The sequence below is a fragment of the Diorhabda sublineata genome, chromosome X, assembly GCF_026230105.1.
Source record: "Diorhabda sublineata isolate icDioSubl1.1 chromosome X, icDioSubl1.1, whole genome shotgun sequence".
In the NCBI taxonomy this organism is placed as follows: Eukaryota; Metazoa; Arthropoda; class Insecta; order Coleoptera; family Chrysomelidae; genus Diorhabda; species Diorhabda sublineata.
The window spans coordinates 10,235,988-10,258,497 of record NC_079485.1 but is presented as its reverse complement, the minus strand read 5'-3'; the positions used below and the strand labels follow the sequence as shown (position 1 = coordinate 10,258,497).

The 22,510-nt window shown below is 30.7% G+C and overlaps 3 protein-coding genes across 4 annotated transcripts; 1 reads left to right on the top strand and 2 right to left on the bottom strand.

The window, feature by feature from the left end:
* Positions 1–962: 962 nt before the first annotated feature.
* Positions 963–15,926, bottom strand: LOC130451185 (protein tipE). 2 transcript variants are annotated; one of them, XM_056790028.1, is made up of 5 exons: positions 15,824–15,926; positions 14,140–14,245; positions 11,715–12,504; positions 7,331–7,401; positions 963–1,627 (listed from the first exon to the last, which is right to left on the bottom strand). In XM_056790028.1, the coding sequence occupies exons 3-5, from the start codon at positions 12,374–12,376 to the stop codon at positions 1,572–1,574; spliced, it is 789 nt and encodes a 262-aa protein (XP_056646006.1). In that variant the 5' UTR covers positions 12,377–12,504; positions 14,140–14,245; positions 15,824–15,926; the 3' UTR covers positions 963–1,571. The 2 variants fall into 2 exon arrangements, with proteins under 2 accessions (XP_056646006.1, XP_056646007.1); XM_056790029.1 differs by lacking the exon at positions 7,331–7,401 and having other exon boundaries at positions 15,824–15,907.
* Positions 12,399–15,508, bottom strand: LOC130451183 (uncharacterized). The gene is made up of 2 exons (XM_056790026.1): positions 14,140–15,508; positions 12,399–12,504 (listed from the first exon to the last, which is right to left on the bottom strand). Exon 1 carries the CDS (start codon positions 15,506–15,508, stop codon positions 14,150–14,152), a length of 1,359 nt encoding a protein of 452 aa, XP_056646004.1. The 3' UTR covers positions 12,399–12,504; positions 14,140–14,149.
* Positions 15,908–22,054, top strand: LOC130451184 (protein tipE). Its single transcript, XM_056790027.1, has 2 exons — positions 15,908–17,259; positions 17,314–22,054. The coding sequence occupies exons 1-2, from the start codon at positions 16,337–16,339 to the stop codon at positions 17,375–17,377; spliced, it is 987 nt and encodes a 328-aa protein (XP_056646005.1). The 5' UTR covers positions 15,908–16,336; the 3' UTR covers positions 17,378–22,054.
* Positions 22,055–22,510: the final 456 nt, after the last annotated feature.

The following is a 22,510-nucleotide window of genomic DNA, read 5'->3' as shown; positions in this document are numbered from 1 at the left end:
ACACACTACACAACAGACAATTGAATTTCCACGTGAAAACAATGTTAAAGTAAATGAACATCGACGCTGATTATTCTATAACCTGAAGAAACATATATATCGCCATCTGTGTATATTCAACACAAAAGAGAAAATAAAACCATTAAAAAATAATTTAGAGATTGTTGGAATTTTGATGAGGAGACTGCAGATTAGGATTTTCTGATTATCATTTTAATCATAATCATAGAGCTAGAGTCTTCTCTACATGTTGATCCAATATCCACTACATTCATCCCATCAGAAACACACAAACCAAAGCATGCTGTTAAAAATTTAAATGAATTGATTTTACCGATATAAATGATATCAGAAAATAAGAATTTTACATATAGATCATTTTCAAAATATTGACAATTCAGTTTAAAATTTTGTTTTCAATAAATAATTATTTTTCCAATGGAGTGGAATAGAAATTATGTATATTTTTTTGCATAAAAAAAAATAAATTTTGAATCTTAATCTGTGACAGGGATGCCATGTGATTGCTAGCATTCCTTGTGGTGTCACATTTAGGTACATTCCTCAATTCCTCGACAGAATATTTTGAGCTATTTCTGAAGCACTACGAGTCTCGTCAAATCAAATTTTGTGTGAACCTACTCAAGATAGATGAGTTACATTATGATTTTTGTGATAAATATGTCACGAACTTACTCCAATATTCAATATTTTTTTTGACGTTTCATTTTTTATTAGTCTTTAGCATGAGCTTCAGTAGCATTTTGGCTTTGTGTGTGTTATTCAAGTAGTTCTCTCCCTTATCATATATATTACAATAATAAGCCATACTTAAGAGCTCATGTTTTAAAAAATATTGAATTTAGTTTTAATAAATCGATGTTTTAAAATTTCATCTACCCAGAAATTTAAAAAATTGTTATCATAATTTTACTAGGAATGAGAAAAATAAAAAAAAGAAAAATCGCAGTATAATTTATTGGGCAATTTGTTTTGTGTAACAATATTTACAAATTATTATATTTATTCAAGAGTAATATAGTGCTATAAGAACGAATTCTTAAGGCAAAATTCATTTAAATATTTGTACTAACTTTTATCTCTTTATATTACAATACTGAAGTTGAACAATAGAATTCAGTAAGAACAAAGATTTTTCACTAATTTAATTTCTTCTACCATTCAATAGTTTCAGAAAATCCCAAGAATGTTGCGTGAATGGGAAAAAAGTCCTTTGTGAACCAACAAAAGTACGTGTTTCAAACTGTTCATTGGTCGTCTTCCATTTCATATAACTATAAAGTATCAAATAAAATTTTTTATTTCACCAACAATAGTGTTCTACTTGGTGGAAACTAGTGAATGGTATTTTTGAACTATGTGTACAATTTACGATTTTGGTGATTTCTGATAATATAGTAATTGAAGAGAAGTGTAAAAATCTCTGTTGTTACAAATTTTTTTTAAAAAGCAGGACATTTTAGTATCAAACAGTTTTATAGTAATTGAGGATGATGATGAAGAATGTAAAAGTAGAGGAAAACTTTCGGTAAAGCTGGCGTGGTAAGGTTTCAGAAACTTGAAAATTGCTCGGTGCTAGTAGTTATTTTCATCGAAGTCTTCCTCTCTGCAAAATTTTAATATTGAATATATAGAGACACAAAATCTTATCAATAAATGTATCAAAACTACCAATATTAAAAAAAACACATACGTTCGTCTCACATAAATAATTTTCGCAAAGAGAGTTTAAAATGGAAATGTTTCACATCCACATCAACCTATAAAATGTACTAATAAATGTATTAAAATAAGATTTAGTCAGGTGAAGATATTGATAGTCAGTGAGAATTGAGTTACCTATAAATCATGACAGATAAACCACGTCACGAGATAATTTTTTAAATTATACTAACGAATTTTTAAATGAAAACGTACTGTTTTTTATCATTACTAGTAGAAGTCTTCGAATACTGTAGTGAAGTGGTTTTTATTTTGTAACAGATAACCAGAATTGACCAGAATGCTGGAATCTAGAATGAAAGAGAGAGAATAGAGGTTCAATAGAAATAAACTCAAAATATATATAATGCTTTTTCCCACAGGTTACTCTTGATTAATTATCATTATTACGATTTTGTTGTGTACTAGGAATGTTGTTGCAGTTAATCGCAATAGTACTAAATAAAAATGAAAAAGACGAACAAAGGATTATATATTTATGGCGTCAGAAACCAAAAACTTATAAATAAATAGAATGCATCATGACAAATTTGTATTATAAAACGGTCATGGAAAAATAATTACGAGGAAGTAATGAATGATCGTATCCGAGGGGAATATAATGGAGAAAATTAAAGTCTTCATACGAGACAATGGAGTACTTATAATAGAACAAAATTCGTATAAACGAACATATGAAGTAGGTTCAAAGAATTGAAACCATGAATTGACACAAGCTATACTCTTACTTAACATTATCATTGTTTAGGCAAATCACAATTAAACTCTAATTTAGCACCAAATGTGTGTGTTTAACTGTCTATCTAAAGTTACACTGTTGTCCCGTTAAAAATAACTTACAATATTATTATAATTATTAGAGCATTTCAAAATGATTGTTCCATGTTCACATTTCTTTCAAATTCTCTTGCGAACAAAAAACCATGTGACCAGTGGATCAAAATTACTTATGTTTTATAATATGCCGATCAACTGTACATTTCTACAGGACAAAGAATACAGTGATTTTACCATAGGTGTTGAAATAAATATATGTCATTAATCGAGATAAATATCTTGTAATTAATTATATGAATTTCGATATTAATCAATCCTAGCCAACAAAATTCCTGTAACTATAATTAGTTTCACGAAATGTAGGTGACACTTTTATTTTATCTTATATTTACTAACAATAAGAAAAATTCTGCATTTTTAGAATTGGATTCATGAAATAAGCACAACTGACAGCTAATTTTTCAATGTTGTAAAATGAGAACGTTTCCTATGAAATGTTTGATATATTTATCGTATGAAGATTCCTTGAATTCCATGAATCTATTTTATATACAAATTATTCGAGAATACTTCTTTCTCTAAAAATATGGAACACACAAAGAAAAGAATATTGCAATTATTTATGAAATTAGGAAATTTCAGTTGTTGGTATTTTATAATATAAAGCATTCCTGACGATTATCTATAGCTCATAATATATAAATATAATAATAATATACCGGGTTTTTCAAAATGAATACCTGAATACTGGGGTTTTAACTCTTTATAATTTATAACATTCAACAGATATAAATGATACATCAATCGAAAGAGGAATAAGAAGAGTTTTACATTAAACCCCGAAAGTGTGAGCACCATTCATTACACGGCACATGTTAAGGCGATGTGCGGTACTCCCCATATGTTGATCGGTATCTTCGGAGTACTTGTTACAAGAGTTCTTACAATCCTGCTTCTCAATGGGAAGACTATGGTGGCACATACAGACGATCCTTTATGAACCTAAAAATGTTGAAATCATACGAAATTAGATCGGGTGACCTTGCAAGCCCTATCACTAGATCCTCTAATCTAGAGGTCATGTTATTGCTGATCACGTATATCGTTTGAAATTTAAGAAATCTCGTTGCACATGTAACATCGCATGAAGATTATTTGAGCCCCATACCCGCATATTGAGTTTTCATATGTCCACAAAGGAAAAAGTTCAATTTATCTTTGCATATAAAACTATCCAGGAAATCTTTATCGTTAAAAATAATCATTTCGTATCGTGATGATGATATAGTCCTAATTGCAGAAAACATCTCATACTTCCTAGAAAAATTTTGACGAAGAATAGTTTCACGACCAGTGAAGGAAGTATGGGAGCCACAATTAGGCAAAACCAAAAAAGAGGAAGACATGGGGCAAACTAATTGGTACTATATTTGAGATAAGAATCACAATATGGATACCACCAAAAGTATCATCACTTAATAAAAAAGATATAGATGTAAAAGAGTATAGTCGTCAAGAATAATATTTATTAAAAGCTTCAATGTTTAGAATTTTAATGACAGAAATGAAAATATTTATTAAATTGTTATTACCAAGTCTTCTTTAGATTGAACTACTATTTTTCAAATATATAGTTGATAATCAATGTCATATATTATTGCAAATATGGTTTTCTGAATAATGAACAAATTCTTTAGAGTATATAATGCTGAATTCTGACTTATAATGATATCGAAATAACTGGAGGTTGTGTGGGTATTGAGATTATTTATGCAGTGATCGGCATACAAAACATTTTATACAAAATAGTGTCTATGGATGCTTGATAACAAAAGCGTTTGTGTTTTCTATTCAAAACTGGTATAAAGATTTTTTTCATCAACTCTTTTCACAAGAATTTGTTTTTTTTTGAATATACTGTCAACTTTTACTCACAAATAAGCGAATATTCATAAATTTCCATCAAATTATAACGAAAAAAAAATGAAACAAATATTTCTTACATAATCGAATATTTCGAAAATTTACGTAGCCCTAATTCTCTTAAACTACTGTTTATGTGGGAAAATTCAATAATAAATGCTTGATTTAAAATGTTTCCAAATGTCTCTTAAATGAGTTAGCTAGAACACCCAGAAAACAATGATATATATTTTATTTCGGTAATATTTGGCTTATATATGAGCAAGTAATATGTAAATGAATAATATTTTATTCACCTACTTAATGGTGCTTAATCATACTTTCATGAAATACGTTTCTGATGAAGTTTAATGACAATGAAACCACATGTTTTTTGGAGTTATGGTATCTGAAAAAAGTGTTATATGACTTAAATTTCGATGGATATCATGATAGTTTTGCACGCAGCTGCTAATAGGATAAGACATGAATTAAAAATTTCTGATCTTTGGCCAAAATAAATGATTGTGTAATGAAAAATCTAAGAAGCTCTTATTGTTAGGAGTTGAAAAAATATCTAGCAGTGCGAGGTCTGGTACAAATTATATCTAAAAGCCAAAAATATTCTGGTTTGATCATATGTGCTCATTTATTCGTTTATACGAAGTTAAACGAATCTGGTACCTAATATTTTTGCTGATATAATACAAAAAAAAAGAGCAGAACTCATAACGGCACACCTTTCAACAACTAGTTTATTCATGATCTATGTTTCGATCTAGACTAAACTTGTGAACAATAAATAATTAGCGCCACGAACGCAAAATCGTGTGAACTGTTCATTAATTTTATATTTTCATATGCGTCACGAACTGAAATAATTTGAAATAATAAGCATGGCTTACTCTCGTAAACCTTGCCCCATGGAAACGTACAATAAATAATGCCTTCAAGCTTCACGTTTGCCCAAAAATTGCCCAAAGCGTCTAAGCATAATTATAATCAGAAGCTGGGGTATCTTATTCTAAACGATTTCTATATCACGTCGAATAACCATCCGAGTTTAAGGAGGAGACTAAACATATCTTAACCTTTTACCGACTATTTTACATATTTGAGATTGGTGGGAATAGATCAAAGTTGTCTGGAATCAGATGAATTTCCATTACTTCTCGAATGTATCGATGTGTATTCATATTGTTTCTGATGAAGACAAAAGCTGACCTTGAGCCATAAGCAATAGTATCTCATACTCCTAACAGCTCTAACGGTGCTATGTAAAAGCTGCTCAATAAAATATTTTAGTTTGTGACGTTAGGTACGTCTCCTGCTATCCCTCGCTCGAGGACAATACATGTATAGGCAGAGCAGGGAATCATCACTAAATGCGATAATGTTTCATTTCTGTTATCATAATAGTTGTTTTTGGCAGCATCGAAATGGATATATTATCCTTTCAAGAATTAAAGGTGACACTAACTGATATCGGTGTGGAAAATCCCAAAACTTCTTATCCGTTTATATTCCAAGGATCCGTGCCTCTTGCTATTCGTGTTTGGTGTTGTTGGTGACACGCCTAATAACATAATAATAGTATCCAGACTTCTGCTTATTTTCTCTCCAGCTTCCCGAAGAGCAACAATAAGACCTCTTTAAAAGTCAAATAGCTGCCGTTCATTTTATTTTTATTCCCAATTTAGGCATGGTAAACATTTATAAATTCCTAAGGAGAAGTTTAAATGATGGCGTTTTAAATATTATCTTGTACTAACCCTTCTAAGATACAAACATGTAAGATAGGAAACATATTTAGAAAAATATAATATTTACTAACCATTCGGGTTTTTACGACATTGATTATAAATCTTTGTAGTTGTTTATCACCAATTCTTCTATCCTTTCAATTATTTTTAAGGGGTGAAAATTATTGCAAACAAAAATATTGTAAGAGCTAAAAGTTTCGACATATTGGTACGTTCAAAGAGAGAGATTATAGTTTAAGCTGGAAATAAACAATGATTAAAAGAAGAATACCTTTGTAACCAATTATTTTTCAAGGTAAAGTCTTCAACGTATTGCAGTTCGAAACTGTTTTCTCTGTTCAAGCAACAACAATGGTAGATATACAGCTAATATAAATTGAATCGATATAGATATAATCCAAAGATAATTTCAGATTGAGAAAGTGGAAATTGCCACCATATAAAAAGTAACGTATTTTTCTCTCCTAAGAAGAATTAAGTCACATTGTTTGGAGATGGAATTTTATTTTGGTTAGCGTTTTGTTATCAGAATCACAGTCTACTTACTTTTATGGGATATACTTGCTACTACAGTATATACCTATGTAAATACGAATTATTATTTCGTTTTTGATTTATGGATAAATTTAGATACATCGTGGAAATTTTAAGTCATCGTACTTAACAGAAACTTTTCTTTGCTATTTGAGCATTTGCTTCAACTATTTCGAATAAAATTTGTTAAATATATTACATCAATTATAATTACACATAAAAAGCGAGATTGTAAAATTAATATTTGAAGGAAAAACAGAAAACGTAGTATAAAGTAGAACCTCGCCAAACTTCTGGTACAAGATAGATGAGCTATGTACAAAAATTGAGATTATTAGAAGCTTTAAATCAATTCTACTGTAAACATTTTTAACAAGTTAACATTTGGGTCGATGATGTTTAAACCTAATAAAAAATACATTATTTTGTTTACATTGACGCCATCTCTACTCATATGAACATTGTATTTGTATGCTAATTTCTTTTAAAATAAAAGGTTTTATAATTAAAAACAAACACTAATAACATAAAGTAGTTACGTGGAAATATTTATACCAGTTTATAAATAGTTAGCTTGACACACACTGAACGTATACTCTCAAAGAATATACCTTTTAGTAAGCCCATTGAAGACAAACTTGTTTTTTTTCCGAAGGAATGGACCCCCAGATGTATGTCGTTACTACAAGTAATAGTGTTTTATGAAATTGTATAATATAAAATGTGGTAATGCACATACTTTTCAAGTTAAAAAGCGTAATTGCTAACTACAGGCAACTTAGAGTATATAACAAGCAATAACATATAAAAATATACAGATAAATACACAGGATAAGACGAAAACTGTATAGAGTGAATTCAAGGGAGTAATTAATGTTCCACCTTAAACAGTTCAATTCTCCTGTTCCCTTCACTTTGATTCTCAAATTCGATTATACTAAATTAGTTCATAATATGTTGATATACGAGTACCTCTACAATATTTAAATTTGATAATGTACCTTCCTCCATACTACAGTCTTTATAAAAAATTCAAAAGTATGCAAACCCACGACACACTTATTTTTCAGAGGGACAGCTTGTAGGCTGTTTTTCAGCGAAAATACATCATTTTGTAGCGCGGGCGGACACAACCACTTAAATCTTTAATGGAAAGTGGGGTTGACTGACACCGTCGTTTAACTAATTTTTCAAAAATATCCCATAATTGACCTACTTTTTATAGCTGGTGAAAACTGTAAACAAGTTTCAGTTATCAAGAACACTTTGTGATATGATTTCAATGAATTACAATGAATTAAATTATCAAAATATTTTTACTTGTAATCTCCACGAAATTAACAAAGAAGCATAATATTTTTGTAGTCGTACAGATTATAAGATGAAGAAAGCAGCCGAAGTGAAGAATTTTGAAGATTTTTGCATAAATATCCTCTATTTATCATTCATAACACTATTGTCGCCCAAATAACAAATTAATTTTGCGATTTAAGGGATGTACGCTTTTTTAAAATGGTGTTTATATTTCAAATTATACCTACCAGTGGGAAATGTGCAAGATGCGCAAGAAGAATTGTTCAACTTAAGCCAGAAATATGTTCTGGGATTAGTTCCCAAGTTTATTGAAATCTGCTCTCTTACTGACATAAATGGATCAATCATCATGGATGAAGCAGCACAAAGGAGGTTTTGAAGACCTTTACTGCAGACCCTCCACATCACTCTGCAGCAAATTATCACTACTGGAGTGATAGAAATCAGTAGCTTTTTAGAAATGGGCCATACATAGTTTGCAAATAAAGTAAAAGTTTGCAAAAGTCAGCTATATGTTGGTATTCTTGGGAATAGTATTATTGGACCTTCACTCACTGAGAAAAACCCGATTTCTATTTAAATTGGTTCCACGAATTAGTGAGCACCCGTATTGATGATATTATTAACCTCTAACAAGATCCTGCTCGGTCACATTACTTTCTTCCAGTAAGACGGTGACTATATCTGAAAGATTGGTCGGAAAGAACACATGACCCTGTTAACAATAATGATAATCTGAAATACTCCATGTTAACTAAGATTACTGGAAAATACTTTTGAAAATTTACACTAATTCCAGATCTGACATTAATAAAAAGCCGTAACTTTTCAGATAACTACATATTATGCCATATAGTTGCCAAAAAATTTTAAATATTTGTCATTGAAAGTTCGCTTCCTTTTGATCCTGGTATATGTTCAATAATAAACGAATTCATGTTAAAAATATATACAATTTGAACATTTTTCTCCTAAAAGAGAGATATAAACAACTCCAATCCTCTATCTTTAGTAAAATATAGAATTTCTTTATTTCTAGGTGAACGTAGGATTTGAAGCGTATCCTTCATACACACATTACATTTAGATGCATTAATATATCAAAAGGTCTAATTAATGCATCTAAATGTTCTTGATTTTAGGTCTCTTCTGTTTCAAAATTAGTTTTTTTGATAGTTTTTAAAAGAAAGATAAATTTTGACGATTCGACTGTATCAAAATATTTTGATAAAGACTTCAGACCTAAGACATTTTTATTTATGTTTTTAATTTGATTCTTTGGTATAGCAGTAATGCAATCATCTACATATCGGAAAAAGAATGGAATATTAATATTATGTTTGCTTAGGAGAGCCTCCTCAATATCTTCCATTACCAATTGTGTTATAACACTTGAAATGGAAGCTTCCATAGCACAATCACCAATTTGTTTGTTTATTTCATTTTCATATTTGAAATATATTGTTGTTCTATCGTTTTTATAAATGCGTTTTGAGGTATTTTCTTATATTCTTTGATTTTGTTCCATTTTTTTATTAATATATTTTTTTCATAATGGTAGTAGGATTTGTATATAAAGAAACCACATCTAACGAAATAAATACATATTCGGTAGGAATTTCGATACTTTTAATTTTTTTTTAAATCTCATGTGTTTTTGATTTGTATTTGTTTTGATATCAAATTTTTTTCAAAGTATTTTTCAAATAATAAGATAATGGGGTGAGAGGAGCTTGAATACTTGAAACAATTTTGGTAAACCATATATTTTAGGGGATAAAGTATTTCGAATTTTCAATTTTTTTGCATCTGATGGCGAAATAAAAAGTTGTTCTTCCCAAGTGTAGTATCTGTTTATCCTTTTCTTGAAAAAATTCTTGAAACGGAATATAATACACGAAAAAGAGAATTTTTAGAAATGGTTCACATCCATAAGAACGAAAAAGCTATTAATGATGAAAAAGACCTAAATAATTTAAGTTAAATGTATAGCTCTATTTTGTAAATTCTAATAAAACTACAAATAATTTAATATTTGAGATGTAAGGACTAAGGAAAAATTAATTTTTCTTATTAAAACAAAGTTCTAGTTTCATTTTATTCTTATTTTGGTATTTATGATGAAGGTGAAGACTTAAAGACAAGTCGAAACGTCAATTTTTATCTATCCTTTTAAAATTATTAAAAAAATTTATTGAATTTTGAAACAGAAGAGACCTAAAATCAAGAACATTCAGAAACATAAGCATATCAAAAAGTCAATTTCTTATTTCTTAGACCTTTTGATATATTAATTATTAATGCATCTAAAATCAAGAACATTTAGAATATATATATATATATATATATATATATATATATATATATATATATATATATATATATGAATAAATAAATATATACGAATAAACTCTTAGAAGATAGTATGAAGGGATGGTTTGGAGACACAGATAAACTTACAAAATCGCATAAAATGAAAATAAAAATATATAGATGTATATTATGAATGAATGAGTCAACAAGCGACTAAAAGGATTGAAGTAGATTAACGGTATAATAAGCATCTCACGATTTAATAATAAACAGGTATTACAACTCATTATAGTATATTATGAGTTCCTTAAGAAGTCTGTTATGTCGTTTGTAAAAGTTCAATACATTTATATAGTGATAATCTGTAGTCGGAAAAATGGCTGGTTGATGAGTTCAGAACATGTTGAATAGTTAAAGTGTACATCTAATTTATCGCTCTTAGTAGAATGTTCAATTTGAGATTTCATCAAACGTACATTGTTCCCATTAAGTAAGTAAACAATTTCTCAACCGCCCATTTGTCAATGACTTCACTTATATTCCTAGGATCAAATCAAACTTCAGGTGACCAATGGTTTGGTGCTAATACCGTTCATTTCTTGCGTTCTTTTTAGCTACTAGTTCTTTTGAAATTGAAGCATCTGTTATGACAAATGATTTATTTTTTTCTCATCTATCCGTACAAATAATATAGATATATCTTTATCTAATGCACATAAAAAATTAAGCGCAATTTGATAGAAAGCTAGAGATACAACTAATGTTAATCATGCGCTGGAATACCATTGTGAAAGATGGAAGATTGTATAAATATAATAAGGTAAAACTGTACTACATCATTAATGATATTCATTTTACCTTGGAAACTAGGTTAACTATGAAAAAGTATACGTGTGCTTTTCACACACAGAAAATATTTCAAATTATAAAGGCAATAAAGTTGAGCATTTAATGGGCGTTTAATAAAATCGAAATATTGTAATAGTATCAGTTTTTCTCAGATTATATGTGTCTATTAGCAAATAACGTTATAGATTGTAATAGTTTCATTCATTATTTGACACCGGCATATTTTTGGTTTATAAAAATTGAATAATAATTGCTATTTTTATATCAGGTACCATGGATATTTATGGAGAACTAGTGATATTTCCATGCTGGGGTATAGAGTATAGTAAAAATAATACTTGTTTATTTCTTATATAAAAGAAGCGATCGTTATGAGAAGTATAGATGTGTTGGTGTTAAATTATTGTTTGAATGGATAGCTTAATATTAATGCAGCATTTTATATTATCTTTATTTTTGTACTCAATTAAAACCGAATGATGTTCATGCACGAACAAGTAGTAATTCTAACAAACTTACTCTGTTGGAAAGTGATGCATGTATTTTTGACAGGATCTGCCACATCCTGGGCAATACCAATAGCTTAGTACTCCTATGGAGGCAGCAAATAACAGGTTTGGAATGGCAATAGACAGCACCAAATGTCGCAAGGTGTCGTCCCATGAGTATCTAGCAACTACTTGCATTTCAGGATATACTCTACTATAATAACAAGGAAAAGGTGTACCTGCGGTTTTGTAACCATATTGACGAGCAAATTCAGAGCAGTTAACAGATGGTGGATATCCACAACCTTCTGTATTAATTAAAAAATGAGTATCCGCTACGTCCCACTGTATGGGATTGGCGGATTTGTGCAGATGAAATGGAATTTTAGAGTAATTGACGTAAATTTGATGACATTTAGTGGCTTCTCGAGTACACCCTTCGCGACAAGACGACCAAGAACAATTTGAAATGCCTTCGGCATAAATATGTTGGGTTACGATGCATGTCACAGGCTCTGGCTCATAATCAGCTAAGAGGCTTGTGATTGCTGGATCCACCACGAATGGTATCAAAAACAAAAAAGCAAATACGGAAAGGATAGCCGTAGTTCCGAGACATAACGAAGTATAAAATTTCGCAGTTTCTGCTATCGAAATGAGAGTGAGTGGTTTTTTTTCATTTATAATGCTCATAATTACAATTTCTTTTCAATTATCTATTAATTAAGTGTGCCAATAATTCAAAAAGTACGCTTTCCCCTACGAGATGGATTCAAATTTTGATTTAGCCGTTCAGTCTCGATCCAGTAGGAGGGGAATGCCTGAAACAGAAATTACTGATACAAAATCAACTCCAATTTAATATAATCAGCTGAAATTTTATTTGTTGAAACTATTTTCAAGGTCAGTAAGTTATTTTTCCAATGTTTTAAAATATTAAACAGTTTCGTTCGGGTGCTAATACTAAGACTCACATTGAATGAACAAATTAAACGAACGTAGTAGATCTGGGAACACCGCAATGGAATAAATTTTGTGTTAAATTTGGTTAATCCTCGAGTACGTTATTGAAAAGTTGATACAGAGAACTATGTTTATTAAGAAAACAACTATGCATTTGTGACACATTATTAGTGGAAGGCCGAGAACACGTTGAACATCAACTTCTCTCAGGAGAACTTTCAACTTAAAAAAATGAAGGAACCGTTGAACTTGCGATAATTTTAGTAATACATGATCTTTGATCGATAAGAATAATGATTGAATAGTTGTATTTGAGAATTTTCATCGTATATAAAATTTTGACAATAGATTTGGACATACGAAATGTTTATGGCAAAATGGTACTGAAAAACCTGACAATTGAAAAACTGGATAATCAAAGGATATTTGTCGTTGATCTTGTTGCCAGCAGTGCTAATAACCACTAACAATCCCAATTTGAATCCTTATAGCTTTTTTCTTTTCTAAAAATTAACGCATGTCCCGAAAGAACGTCATTTCGGAACTTTGGAGGACATAAAGAAGATTGTGAATTGAAACCCATATCAGTTGGAACTTCTAGGATTTCTACAAATAATGATAGCCATCCCAGCCGGTCAGCTACCCAAGAAGACTACTCTGAAGAGGATTACTTTGTGAAAGAAAGCCTAAAGATTTAGCGAATCTCGTTATATTTCTCATATACCCCGTAACTTTAATAAGGTTTTACAAAGACAGGATAGAAAATTAATCTCAATACATTCAAAAGGGTCTCCAGTTACTAATGAACCGGTCACAAAATGGCTTATGAATTCTAAAACTACTGATACATATCCAGAGTTTCAGTTGTAATTGAAAACCCTCCTCATCGTGAATTTATTATATTGTACTAATGAAATTTCGATAATAAAATAAAATAAAAGTGAACAAATATTGCCGGAAATATATCTAACTCAATTAATAAGTAGTATTATTAATTTCCAGCAATCGATTATTTATTCAAGCACATTACAAACTAATATATTTTTCACGAAATGGAAATTTTTATTTATTCTATACAGTTGAAAATCATATACATACTCACTATATACTATATTCTAGATTTTGTTGGAAACTAAAAGAGTTCGTGATAAGTTTGATTTCGATAGTGAAATGGGAACCAGTGATCCAAATCATCATCTCGTCATCAAAATCTACTTTGAAATTATAATTTTCAAGTCAAGTTGAACTACTTGACAAAACGGAGAAATAAATTTTTTAATTTAAAATTAATTAAATAAATAATTAAAATTAAAAAAGAATCAATTGTTTGAATACACATGATGGAGTATTGACTTGTAATTACGTTACATTATCTAAATATATCGGCAATAAATTCGAAAATTTGAAAATGTCGATATTTCTAATAAATTCTCCCAAAATAAAAAAAGTACTAATAATTTTAGGTGAAAATATGTAAATAATGTAGTACTCACGTGATTGATCTCAAAGTGCCATGATCGAATTTCCGCCTCCTCTATCGTTAATATTATTCGTTGATGCTGTTTTTTCAGTAGATTCAGTTTCTGCTTTTATACATCCCTGAAATCGCATTTTTGCATCATCACCTACCACTACTGTGCGTTGACACAAAATTAAGGTCAGACAAGAAACAACGAATAAAACAGCGGGCAGGACCGAAGCAATCAAAAATTGTTTCGTAGTTGTTGCTAAATCAAAACGTGCTACTACTATACCAGGATTGTCCAATGAATAAAAACATGGGAAGCGTGCTCGGGCAAAATGGTCGGTACCATCTTTTCCATATACTTTTAGAAAGTCTCTACATTCATCTCTTAATGTGTTCACACAACCTTCGAGATTAATAAGTAGTTTACTGTCATTTGCAATCAATAGATCGGGTTCTGGAGGAGCTACTATTTGACGTTCATCCAAAGTAACTGTGTTAAAAATGCTCAAATAACTTATGTACGTAAAATTTGTAACATTCGGTAACATATTATTAGCGAGTAATGAACCATTTACGCAATCTACTGCTTCTAATCCCTTAGATGTATTCAATATAGAATGACAGGAAGCCATCATAATGTTATCTTGAGATTCATTCCAAATTTCTTGACCTGTATCGCTATCTATGCATCGTTGACATTGTGATAAATATACTTCGTCCCCACTTAGAATTATTACATTCTTATTTCGTGTTACTATGTCGGCACCTCCACAATGACGATCACAATTATAAGGAGTGCGAATTCTCTCACATGTTCCTCTGTTACAGCTGTATAATCCATTCAAGTCAATACAAGTTATTTTTCCACGTCGACCTGAACATTTAAGAGGCGGATCTGTGTATTTATAAATGCATTCAAAAGAATCTGTAAGATCTAAACACATACCCATTGAACAGTTGAATGTACCTGTCAAATTTTTACACTCATCCGCAATGCACCTACTTCTTTTTGCGTTTTCTTGGTCTTTGCCGTAACAAATTTTTTGAGCTATACTTGTACAATTCACTAATAGTAGACTGGAGCCATTCCGTCTGAGGTTAACATAAATTTGCATACAAGAACCTGATGTTTTGCTTAAGCACCATTCACCACATGAACCCCAATCACAAGATTCCACTTGAACCGCCCGAGTAGTTGTACACATAACTGGAGTTTCTGATATACCTGATTGCATCGCACGAGTCGAAGGAACATAAATTGCAACTGTTAAATAAACTATAGCCACACTGCTAAGAATTAAAGTTAACTGACAGAGACATATTGTTCCGCAAATTTTTGTATTTTGAGGAGGTATAATGAGATCTTCAACGGGTGTCGGCTTCTTTTTAGGCATTTTGAAAGACTATTTCGCATACTGATGTCAGCAAAAATTAGGGTTGATTTGTGTAGCCGCCATTCAAGACTCGTGTATTATGGGGCACTGAATAACGACAATCGGCCTGTGATTGCTAGATGCAAACGCGCACGTTCCTTGATCAATATTCTACTGCGGCGAGGCTAATAATAGCACGCGCACTGCCTGCCCGCGAATTATTATTTACCAAAACAAATTCTAATATATATATATATACTATTCAATAAAAGATATACATGGTAATTTCTAAAATACACGTCCTAAAAAGTGCAAAAGTGCGAATAAATTACTTACAGAAGAGACCGGAATAAAATTTCTGCCATGAAAACCGGTAGAACGAGGATGGCAAGTGGCTCCTCTCATGGAAAACGGTGTGACAGTGTTATTCCAGTCATCTGACGGAATCGGCGCCAAAATCGATACCATAAACACGGACTGCAGTGCTCACAACACAATGCCCGCCGTCGAAGGCACACTTTACACGAAATTTGTTCTAACTGTGCGAATTAATTTCTAAACTGTAACGACTGTGATTAACTCTTATGTGTGTTTCCTTGAAATATTTTAAAATTCAAATGTATTTTTATTTATCGTGAGAATGTAAAAGAACACTCGTTTCGTGTGCGTATAATTAAATAAAGATATGTGTTGGTTGAGAAAATGGACCCAAAGATTGTTGGTTTTATATAAAAGTTTATAACTAAGTTGCGGAGAAGATACATGGTGTGAGCTGGCCGAAGCCGCTCGCGCTAGTCTGTGGACGCAGATGTTGGGGTCCAAGCTCCAAATTGTCCTTACTTTGCGACCATGGAGAGCGAGGATATTAAAAAAACATGGCAACAAAAATTACTATTTTATACTACAGCTTTCTTTGTGCTGCTTGGTATTTTTAGCTTATTTTCATTTTTATTCCTTGTGCCTTTTGTCATCGACCCGGCTTTTACAACGATTTTCATGGAGTTCGACGAAGAACCCGCTTATTGTGTGACCTTAAGAACCGACAGACGCTTAGGTGCATCAAATTGTAGTTGGACGTCTTGTAGAGAAGGCTGCACAAAAGATATTTATACTTGCACACAAATTTTTGTAAATTATAAAGCTGCAAACCGTTCCAACATATCGGTCTCGTCAACTGTACAACCATCAGCTCTTCTACGTAGAAAACGAGCTATTGTGGAAGATTATGATTATGACGATGAATCTAATGATTCAGATGATGATGATTTTGGTTGGTCCTTTCAGGAAGCAAAACTATTTCCTAACGTGAAGGGTTGTGGTTATCCTCCTATGCTCAACTGTTCAATTTTTTTAAAAAAATACCAGGAAATCGGATCAAATTTTTCATGCTATTATAGTAGAGTGGATCCCAGTTTGGTGATAAGTCACTTGGATATGTGGCAAGTCTATATGAACTTGGTGTATGCCATGGCAATACCTATTCCTTCGTTTATTATATCGGTAGTGTATTTGGCGATAGCTTATTTCAAAATATATAACGAAGATGAAGAAGAAGTTCCTTTAAAGAAAAATGCCGAAGATATTGACATGGAAGGAGATAGTGGACCTGAAGGAACACCATTACCACCAGCTAGTGGGGGCTTGACACCAGCTAGCGAAGCCTTTAGAGAAGATTTAGCGAGTTTTGGCCACCACCTCAAAGTTGCAATGGTAGATGATATTAGTCGAGAGAATCTTGCTGATGGCGTCATCACTTCTATTTCAATTGGAGGGTAATATATTTCATTCCACTAAACAATATTTTTCTAAACGAAAATATATTTCAGAAACATCGCGAAGACTATGACAACCAGCATTTCGACCACAGGAGGTCCAGTCGCTGACATATAAAATATATGAGCCGTGAAGTTACTGTTCTCGGGCTTATATTTTTCGTTTCTCTCGTAAATCTTAGGATAAATTCAAAATCAGTTTGATCTGAAAATATATGACTTACGTTCCTCTCAAATAAGATAGTACGTATGAACTTTTTTATTTATTCTTTTTGAGAATGAATCTTTATTCGAACGTGAATTTTTATTATTTCAAAGTTTTTTCAATACAGTTCACTTGTCCTTCAATTTGTTAGAATCGATGTTTTCTAATAATAATTAATGGTGATGGGGACGCACGCACATTATAGAACTGGCAGTTGAACTTATCATCAATAAAATGCAAAGAAGCATTGAAACATTAAACACAATTCAATAAGATAGGGATAATAGGATCACTATCAGTAATTATTCTATGAATTAATAAAATTTTGTTATAAAAAGATTGCACACGTTACAATTGTTCAAGGTTTCGGTATTCTTATACTTCACAATAATGAAATTACTATATTTCTCTTAAAATATTGAGAATCTACTGTAATGTATCTTGTGCAACTACAGTGTGAGTATATAAAGTATAATCAACGTTATTCTAGAACTGTCTCTAAATTCCATATCATGCAAATATTAATGTACGAACGGAACTAATTAGTAATACAACCACTGAAACTTATTTTATATACAGATTTTTTTTAATTATATGATCTTATGGATTATTTTGTGAAATAGAACACAGTTTTTTTTTCTAGCTCTCCATAGTATTCGATTTCAGAAACAAAAATTTTTAATAACCACTCAATACAGAATCATGTCAAACAAACCATTCGGAATTTCAATAATTATTATAAAATTAAAATAAAAGCATAAGCTTGGTATCATTAAATTGAGATAAATTTTAAAAATAACTCAAGTCAACATGAATTTTGTGGCTCTAGTTCTTCTTTATCGATTTGTCTATAAATTATTATTTTCTAACTGACTTCAGCTCTCGAGATTTACCATAATATAGAAGAAAGAGAAGGTTCGATTACATAATTTTCAATAATTTCTATTAAAAAAAAAAAAACGTAAGGATTCGGAATAAGACGACTGAAACAAATCTCAGTTTATTCCCTAATTTTTATATGATACTTGCATCCGTTTCGAATAAAATGAAACAATTTCATCCAAATCTAACAATAAGTTATAATAAGATATATTAGGTTTATTCGTAAAGTAAGAGCCGTTTTCATTACAGTTCCACGCATGCACGGTAGTCACTAAGTCTCAAACAAAATAACATGACCCCATTTTAAGCATACCGTTGACTGTATGTATGTATATTGTAATAATGACTGAGTTGATTAGAAATAGCGCTATTTATACATTTCGATCAGTAATTGTTTTCTGAATTCGAGTAAAGATAAATTGTGTGAAGACCATTATCCGTACAGCCCCAACCTCATTCCTAGCGAATTTCATTTATTTAGGCATCTGAAAATTTTCTAGGCAGTCAAAAATTGGAATAGCAATTGCGAACTAAACAACAGATTACCTTAAGGTTCAATTTAGAGGCGGTAATAGGGCGATAATAGGGATGTTATGATAAATGATAAACCTAACGTAGAAAAAAGATGATAAATAAAAAAATCTGTGATTTTTTTCAATATATTATCCCTTTATTTCAACATACTTTACAGAATGTATGACTAAAGCTCCTATGCCACTATGCATTATATAGTCAAAATGTTCGTACACCGCCTATTCAATTTTGTCGTCGCTGTTAAATCTTTTACCCCTTAACTCCGCCTTCAGCTTTGCGAACAAAAAATAGTCGGAAGAAGCTAGGTCGGGGTTAGTGGGTGTTTAATCTCTTCGAAACCTTATTGGTGTACAGTAGCTTTAGAAAGAGAATAGTTTGGACTGGAGCATTGTCATGAAACAAACGCACACTACGGCTGATTTTGCCGCGGCTTTGTTTAATTTTTCGACGCAAATGCCTTAGTCAGTCAGTTTACAATGAAATCTATATAATGTAATACAAACTGCTCTGCGCATTTATAAAATTTTTTGATTGACTTTGTTTCGAGGATTTTTGAAATTTCAAAATTAAATATAACTTTTCTGTTATTAATTATTTCTCAGTATTTTTTCCAAATATATAATAAGACATCTTTCATTTTTTTTGAATATACTGAAATATTGCTAAATATGCTAAATGCTAAATATACGACCTTTATCGATATTAGGAAATATGTAGGAGAAAATCTTGAAACACATACAAGCTACTCAATAACGAGAACAAGCATTGATTTCGATTTTCTAGAAGTGAGTCTTAATAATAGTTAATCGTTCATCGTATCGTAAAAATGTTTTTATTAAAGAGATTCAAATGAGCCAATCCATTTAAATTTAATGAAAAGCTTGTATTGTATACCCTCCTAGCATAAGCTTTTCCTCTGAATATTAAATCAATAACAATGAAATGAAGCTTTCTTATTTGGTAATTCGTCGGGGAGAGAGTGTATTTTATCTACTAAAAATGCTGCTAAACATTGCCAACATATACTGTCTCCTGTTAAGAATAATATTTATAGTTCTGTATATGTGATGACTATAAAAATTTAAGTGTTTGTCACAAATTTGCAGATACTACTAAACAGTAGCCATTTATTAAAATATTTTGTTTGTCTTCCATCATAATAAAAAGGGCTTCTGCATAAGCTTGTTTTTTTATAGTACTGGTTATTAAATTATTTAATCAATTTTCAATTTTTGTAGTATATTTGCTAATGTTTAGATCAACATTTTTAGTTAAGTGAAGTTAACGTTTTGGACGACCATACGCGATACTGGTCTAAAGAAGATTGAATCAAATTCGACGAATTTTTTCATTTTTTTTCTATATCTCAAAATTTTTGTTAATATACAGCTCTGTACCGGATGGGCAAATAATAACACTATAGGGGGTAATTGAAAATATAAAATTAAAGAAGCAAAATTTTTCCAAAATTTACACAATTGAGTGGCTATTTATATACAATAATCAAATTTTCAAACAAAATCTGCGGATCTTCTATTCCTCAAGTTCAAGTCTATCTCTTCAAATAAGAGACGGGGGAGAGTGGGAACCTTATTATGAAAAAATGCATATAAGTCCGGTTCTGCTTAACAGATTTCTATAAGCATGATGTTGTTTGAAAAAGCTTTTGTCCAGCAATATTAAATATATAAATTCTAAGCGATTTAATTACCATCGTGAATGCTAGAGGGCGTTGTTTTATATATTTTCGATATTGTGATTTCTCATGACAAATTTAGATAGAAGCACAAAAGTTTGAGTAAGGCTTTCAAAAGTAAAGTAAATTACCATTAAAATAGTGAAAAACACATGTAGATATCTTTTTATATCCCGAGATATGTTAAGAAATGTGTAAACGGCTATGTCTATTAGGCTGGTTCAACCAAACGAAAAATTTGAAATTTATTCTTGATGGAAAGTTGCTACATTGATCTATCCGCAGTAATTTGGACTGTTCTCATAATAATTTTATTATTACAGCTAGGTTGCGTTATCCAAATGTAATAAGTGATGCTCTAGGTGTTTAAAATTTCGTCCATCATTTCCTTTACATGATATCAGTCGCTGACGGGTCGTATATTCGGCACTATCGATAAAAATCTGAGCAAGTCAGGTCTGGATATCTGCGTGGAAAAATAAATCAACTTCCACGACCTATTCACCTATCAGGATATGTTTGATCAGCAACATTCGCGTTTCTCATACATTCCATATAATCTTCTGAAATGTCAAATGTTTCGTCATTTGTGAGAATTATATTTTTTTCAAAACAGCTTTAATACGATGTGTAATATTTGACATATGTGTGAAAGTAACAAGTCACTTGTCTTAATTCGTAATATATACATTGGTTTTAACTAATTATTACTTCATATTTTACTTGTTGTTGTTAGACAAGTATTCAGGTTTTTACTTATACTTTATACTTTTTTTACTAGCAAACAAATATAACATTTTTAAATAATGAAAAAAAATTTAACACAACTTATGGATGTTCTCATAACAAGAATTTGATTATCATGTATAAAGTGTCACTTAATTGGGTGAGTTTAAAGAAAATTGCTATTCTAATTTTATATTTTCAAATACACTGTCTAGTAGTGGATATAAAATTCTGAAAATACGTGTTTCTCGGGGCCACTTTTGTTATAATTTTTTCCCTTGAAGCGTAATATAATCCTATTTTTAGTTGCACACCTGGTACTTATTCAGTTTTGTTTTTTTTCCGATTAATTGTTGATAATAAAAAGTAGATGAGTTTATGATATTTTTTAGCATTATTATATGTTCCCGAGTTAATCAAATTTGTTAAACTTTAAATTCCATTTAGGTGTTTTAATTTATTGCTAAAATGATGTACTAAATGTTTAAATTTCTTTGGATAAAACCACTTCTTATTTTAATTTATTTCCATTTATGAAATATAGGGACCTTTGACTCTTGTAATGTGTGTGGTTTTGGTTTATTGTGCAAAAGTGGGAAAGTATTGTGGTTAAGTAGGTCAAAAAATTTTAAAAAGTTGAAGTTATTAGCAAATTTTCTATTAAAAGATATTATGTAAGTTTAGACGTAAATCTTTTCTCGAAATTGTATTTTTTATTATAAGGCTTAATAAAATTGTTGATAACCGTTAAATCTTGTGGCATTATTTCAATTCTTAAGGAAAACTATTATTCAATCCAAATTTTTGGAAGTGGAGGTGAAAATAAATGATAATGAATAATTCAAAATATGAACGGGAGGGAAAGAAACTGATGTACTTGGGTACGATCAGTGCTGGGAATGCCGAGTGCTTCAATAAGAATCACAGATAGTGATAAATATAGGAAGAAGAGATAAATATTTAGGACAACTGTAATATAAATTGAGAATAAATAGGGCATTGAAAATTATTTCCTGTTTCTCTACACCATTTTGACACAAACTACTTTTATTTCTCACTACAGCAAAATCTATCATTTATTATCTAACAAGTTGTTGTGCTTATTCTGAACAAATTTGACAAATAACTAGATATCTATTTAAAAAAGTATTGTAATCCTTGGGAACGTTCTCTTGAATTTATAAATCAAATAGAGGTAAGTGAATTCT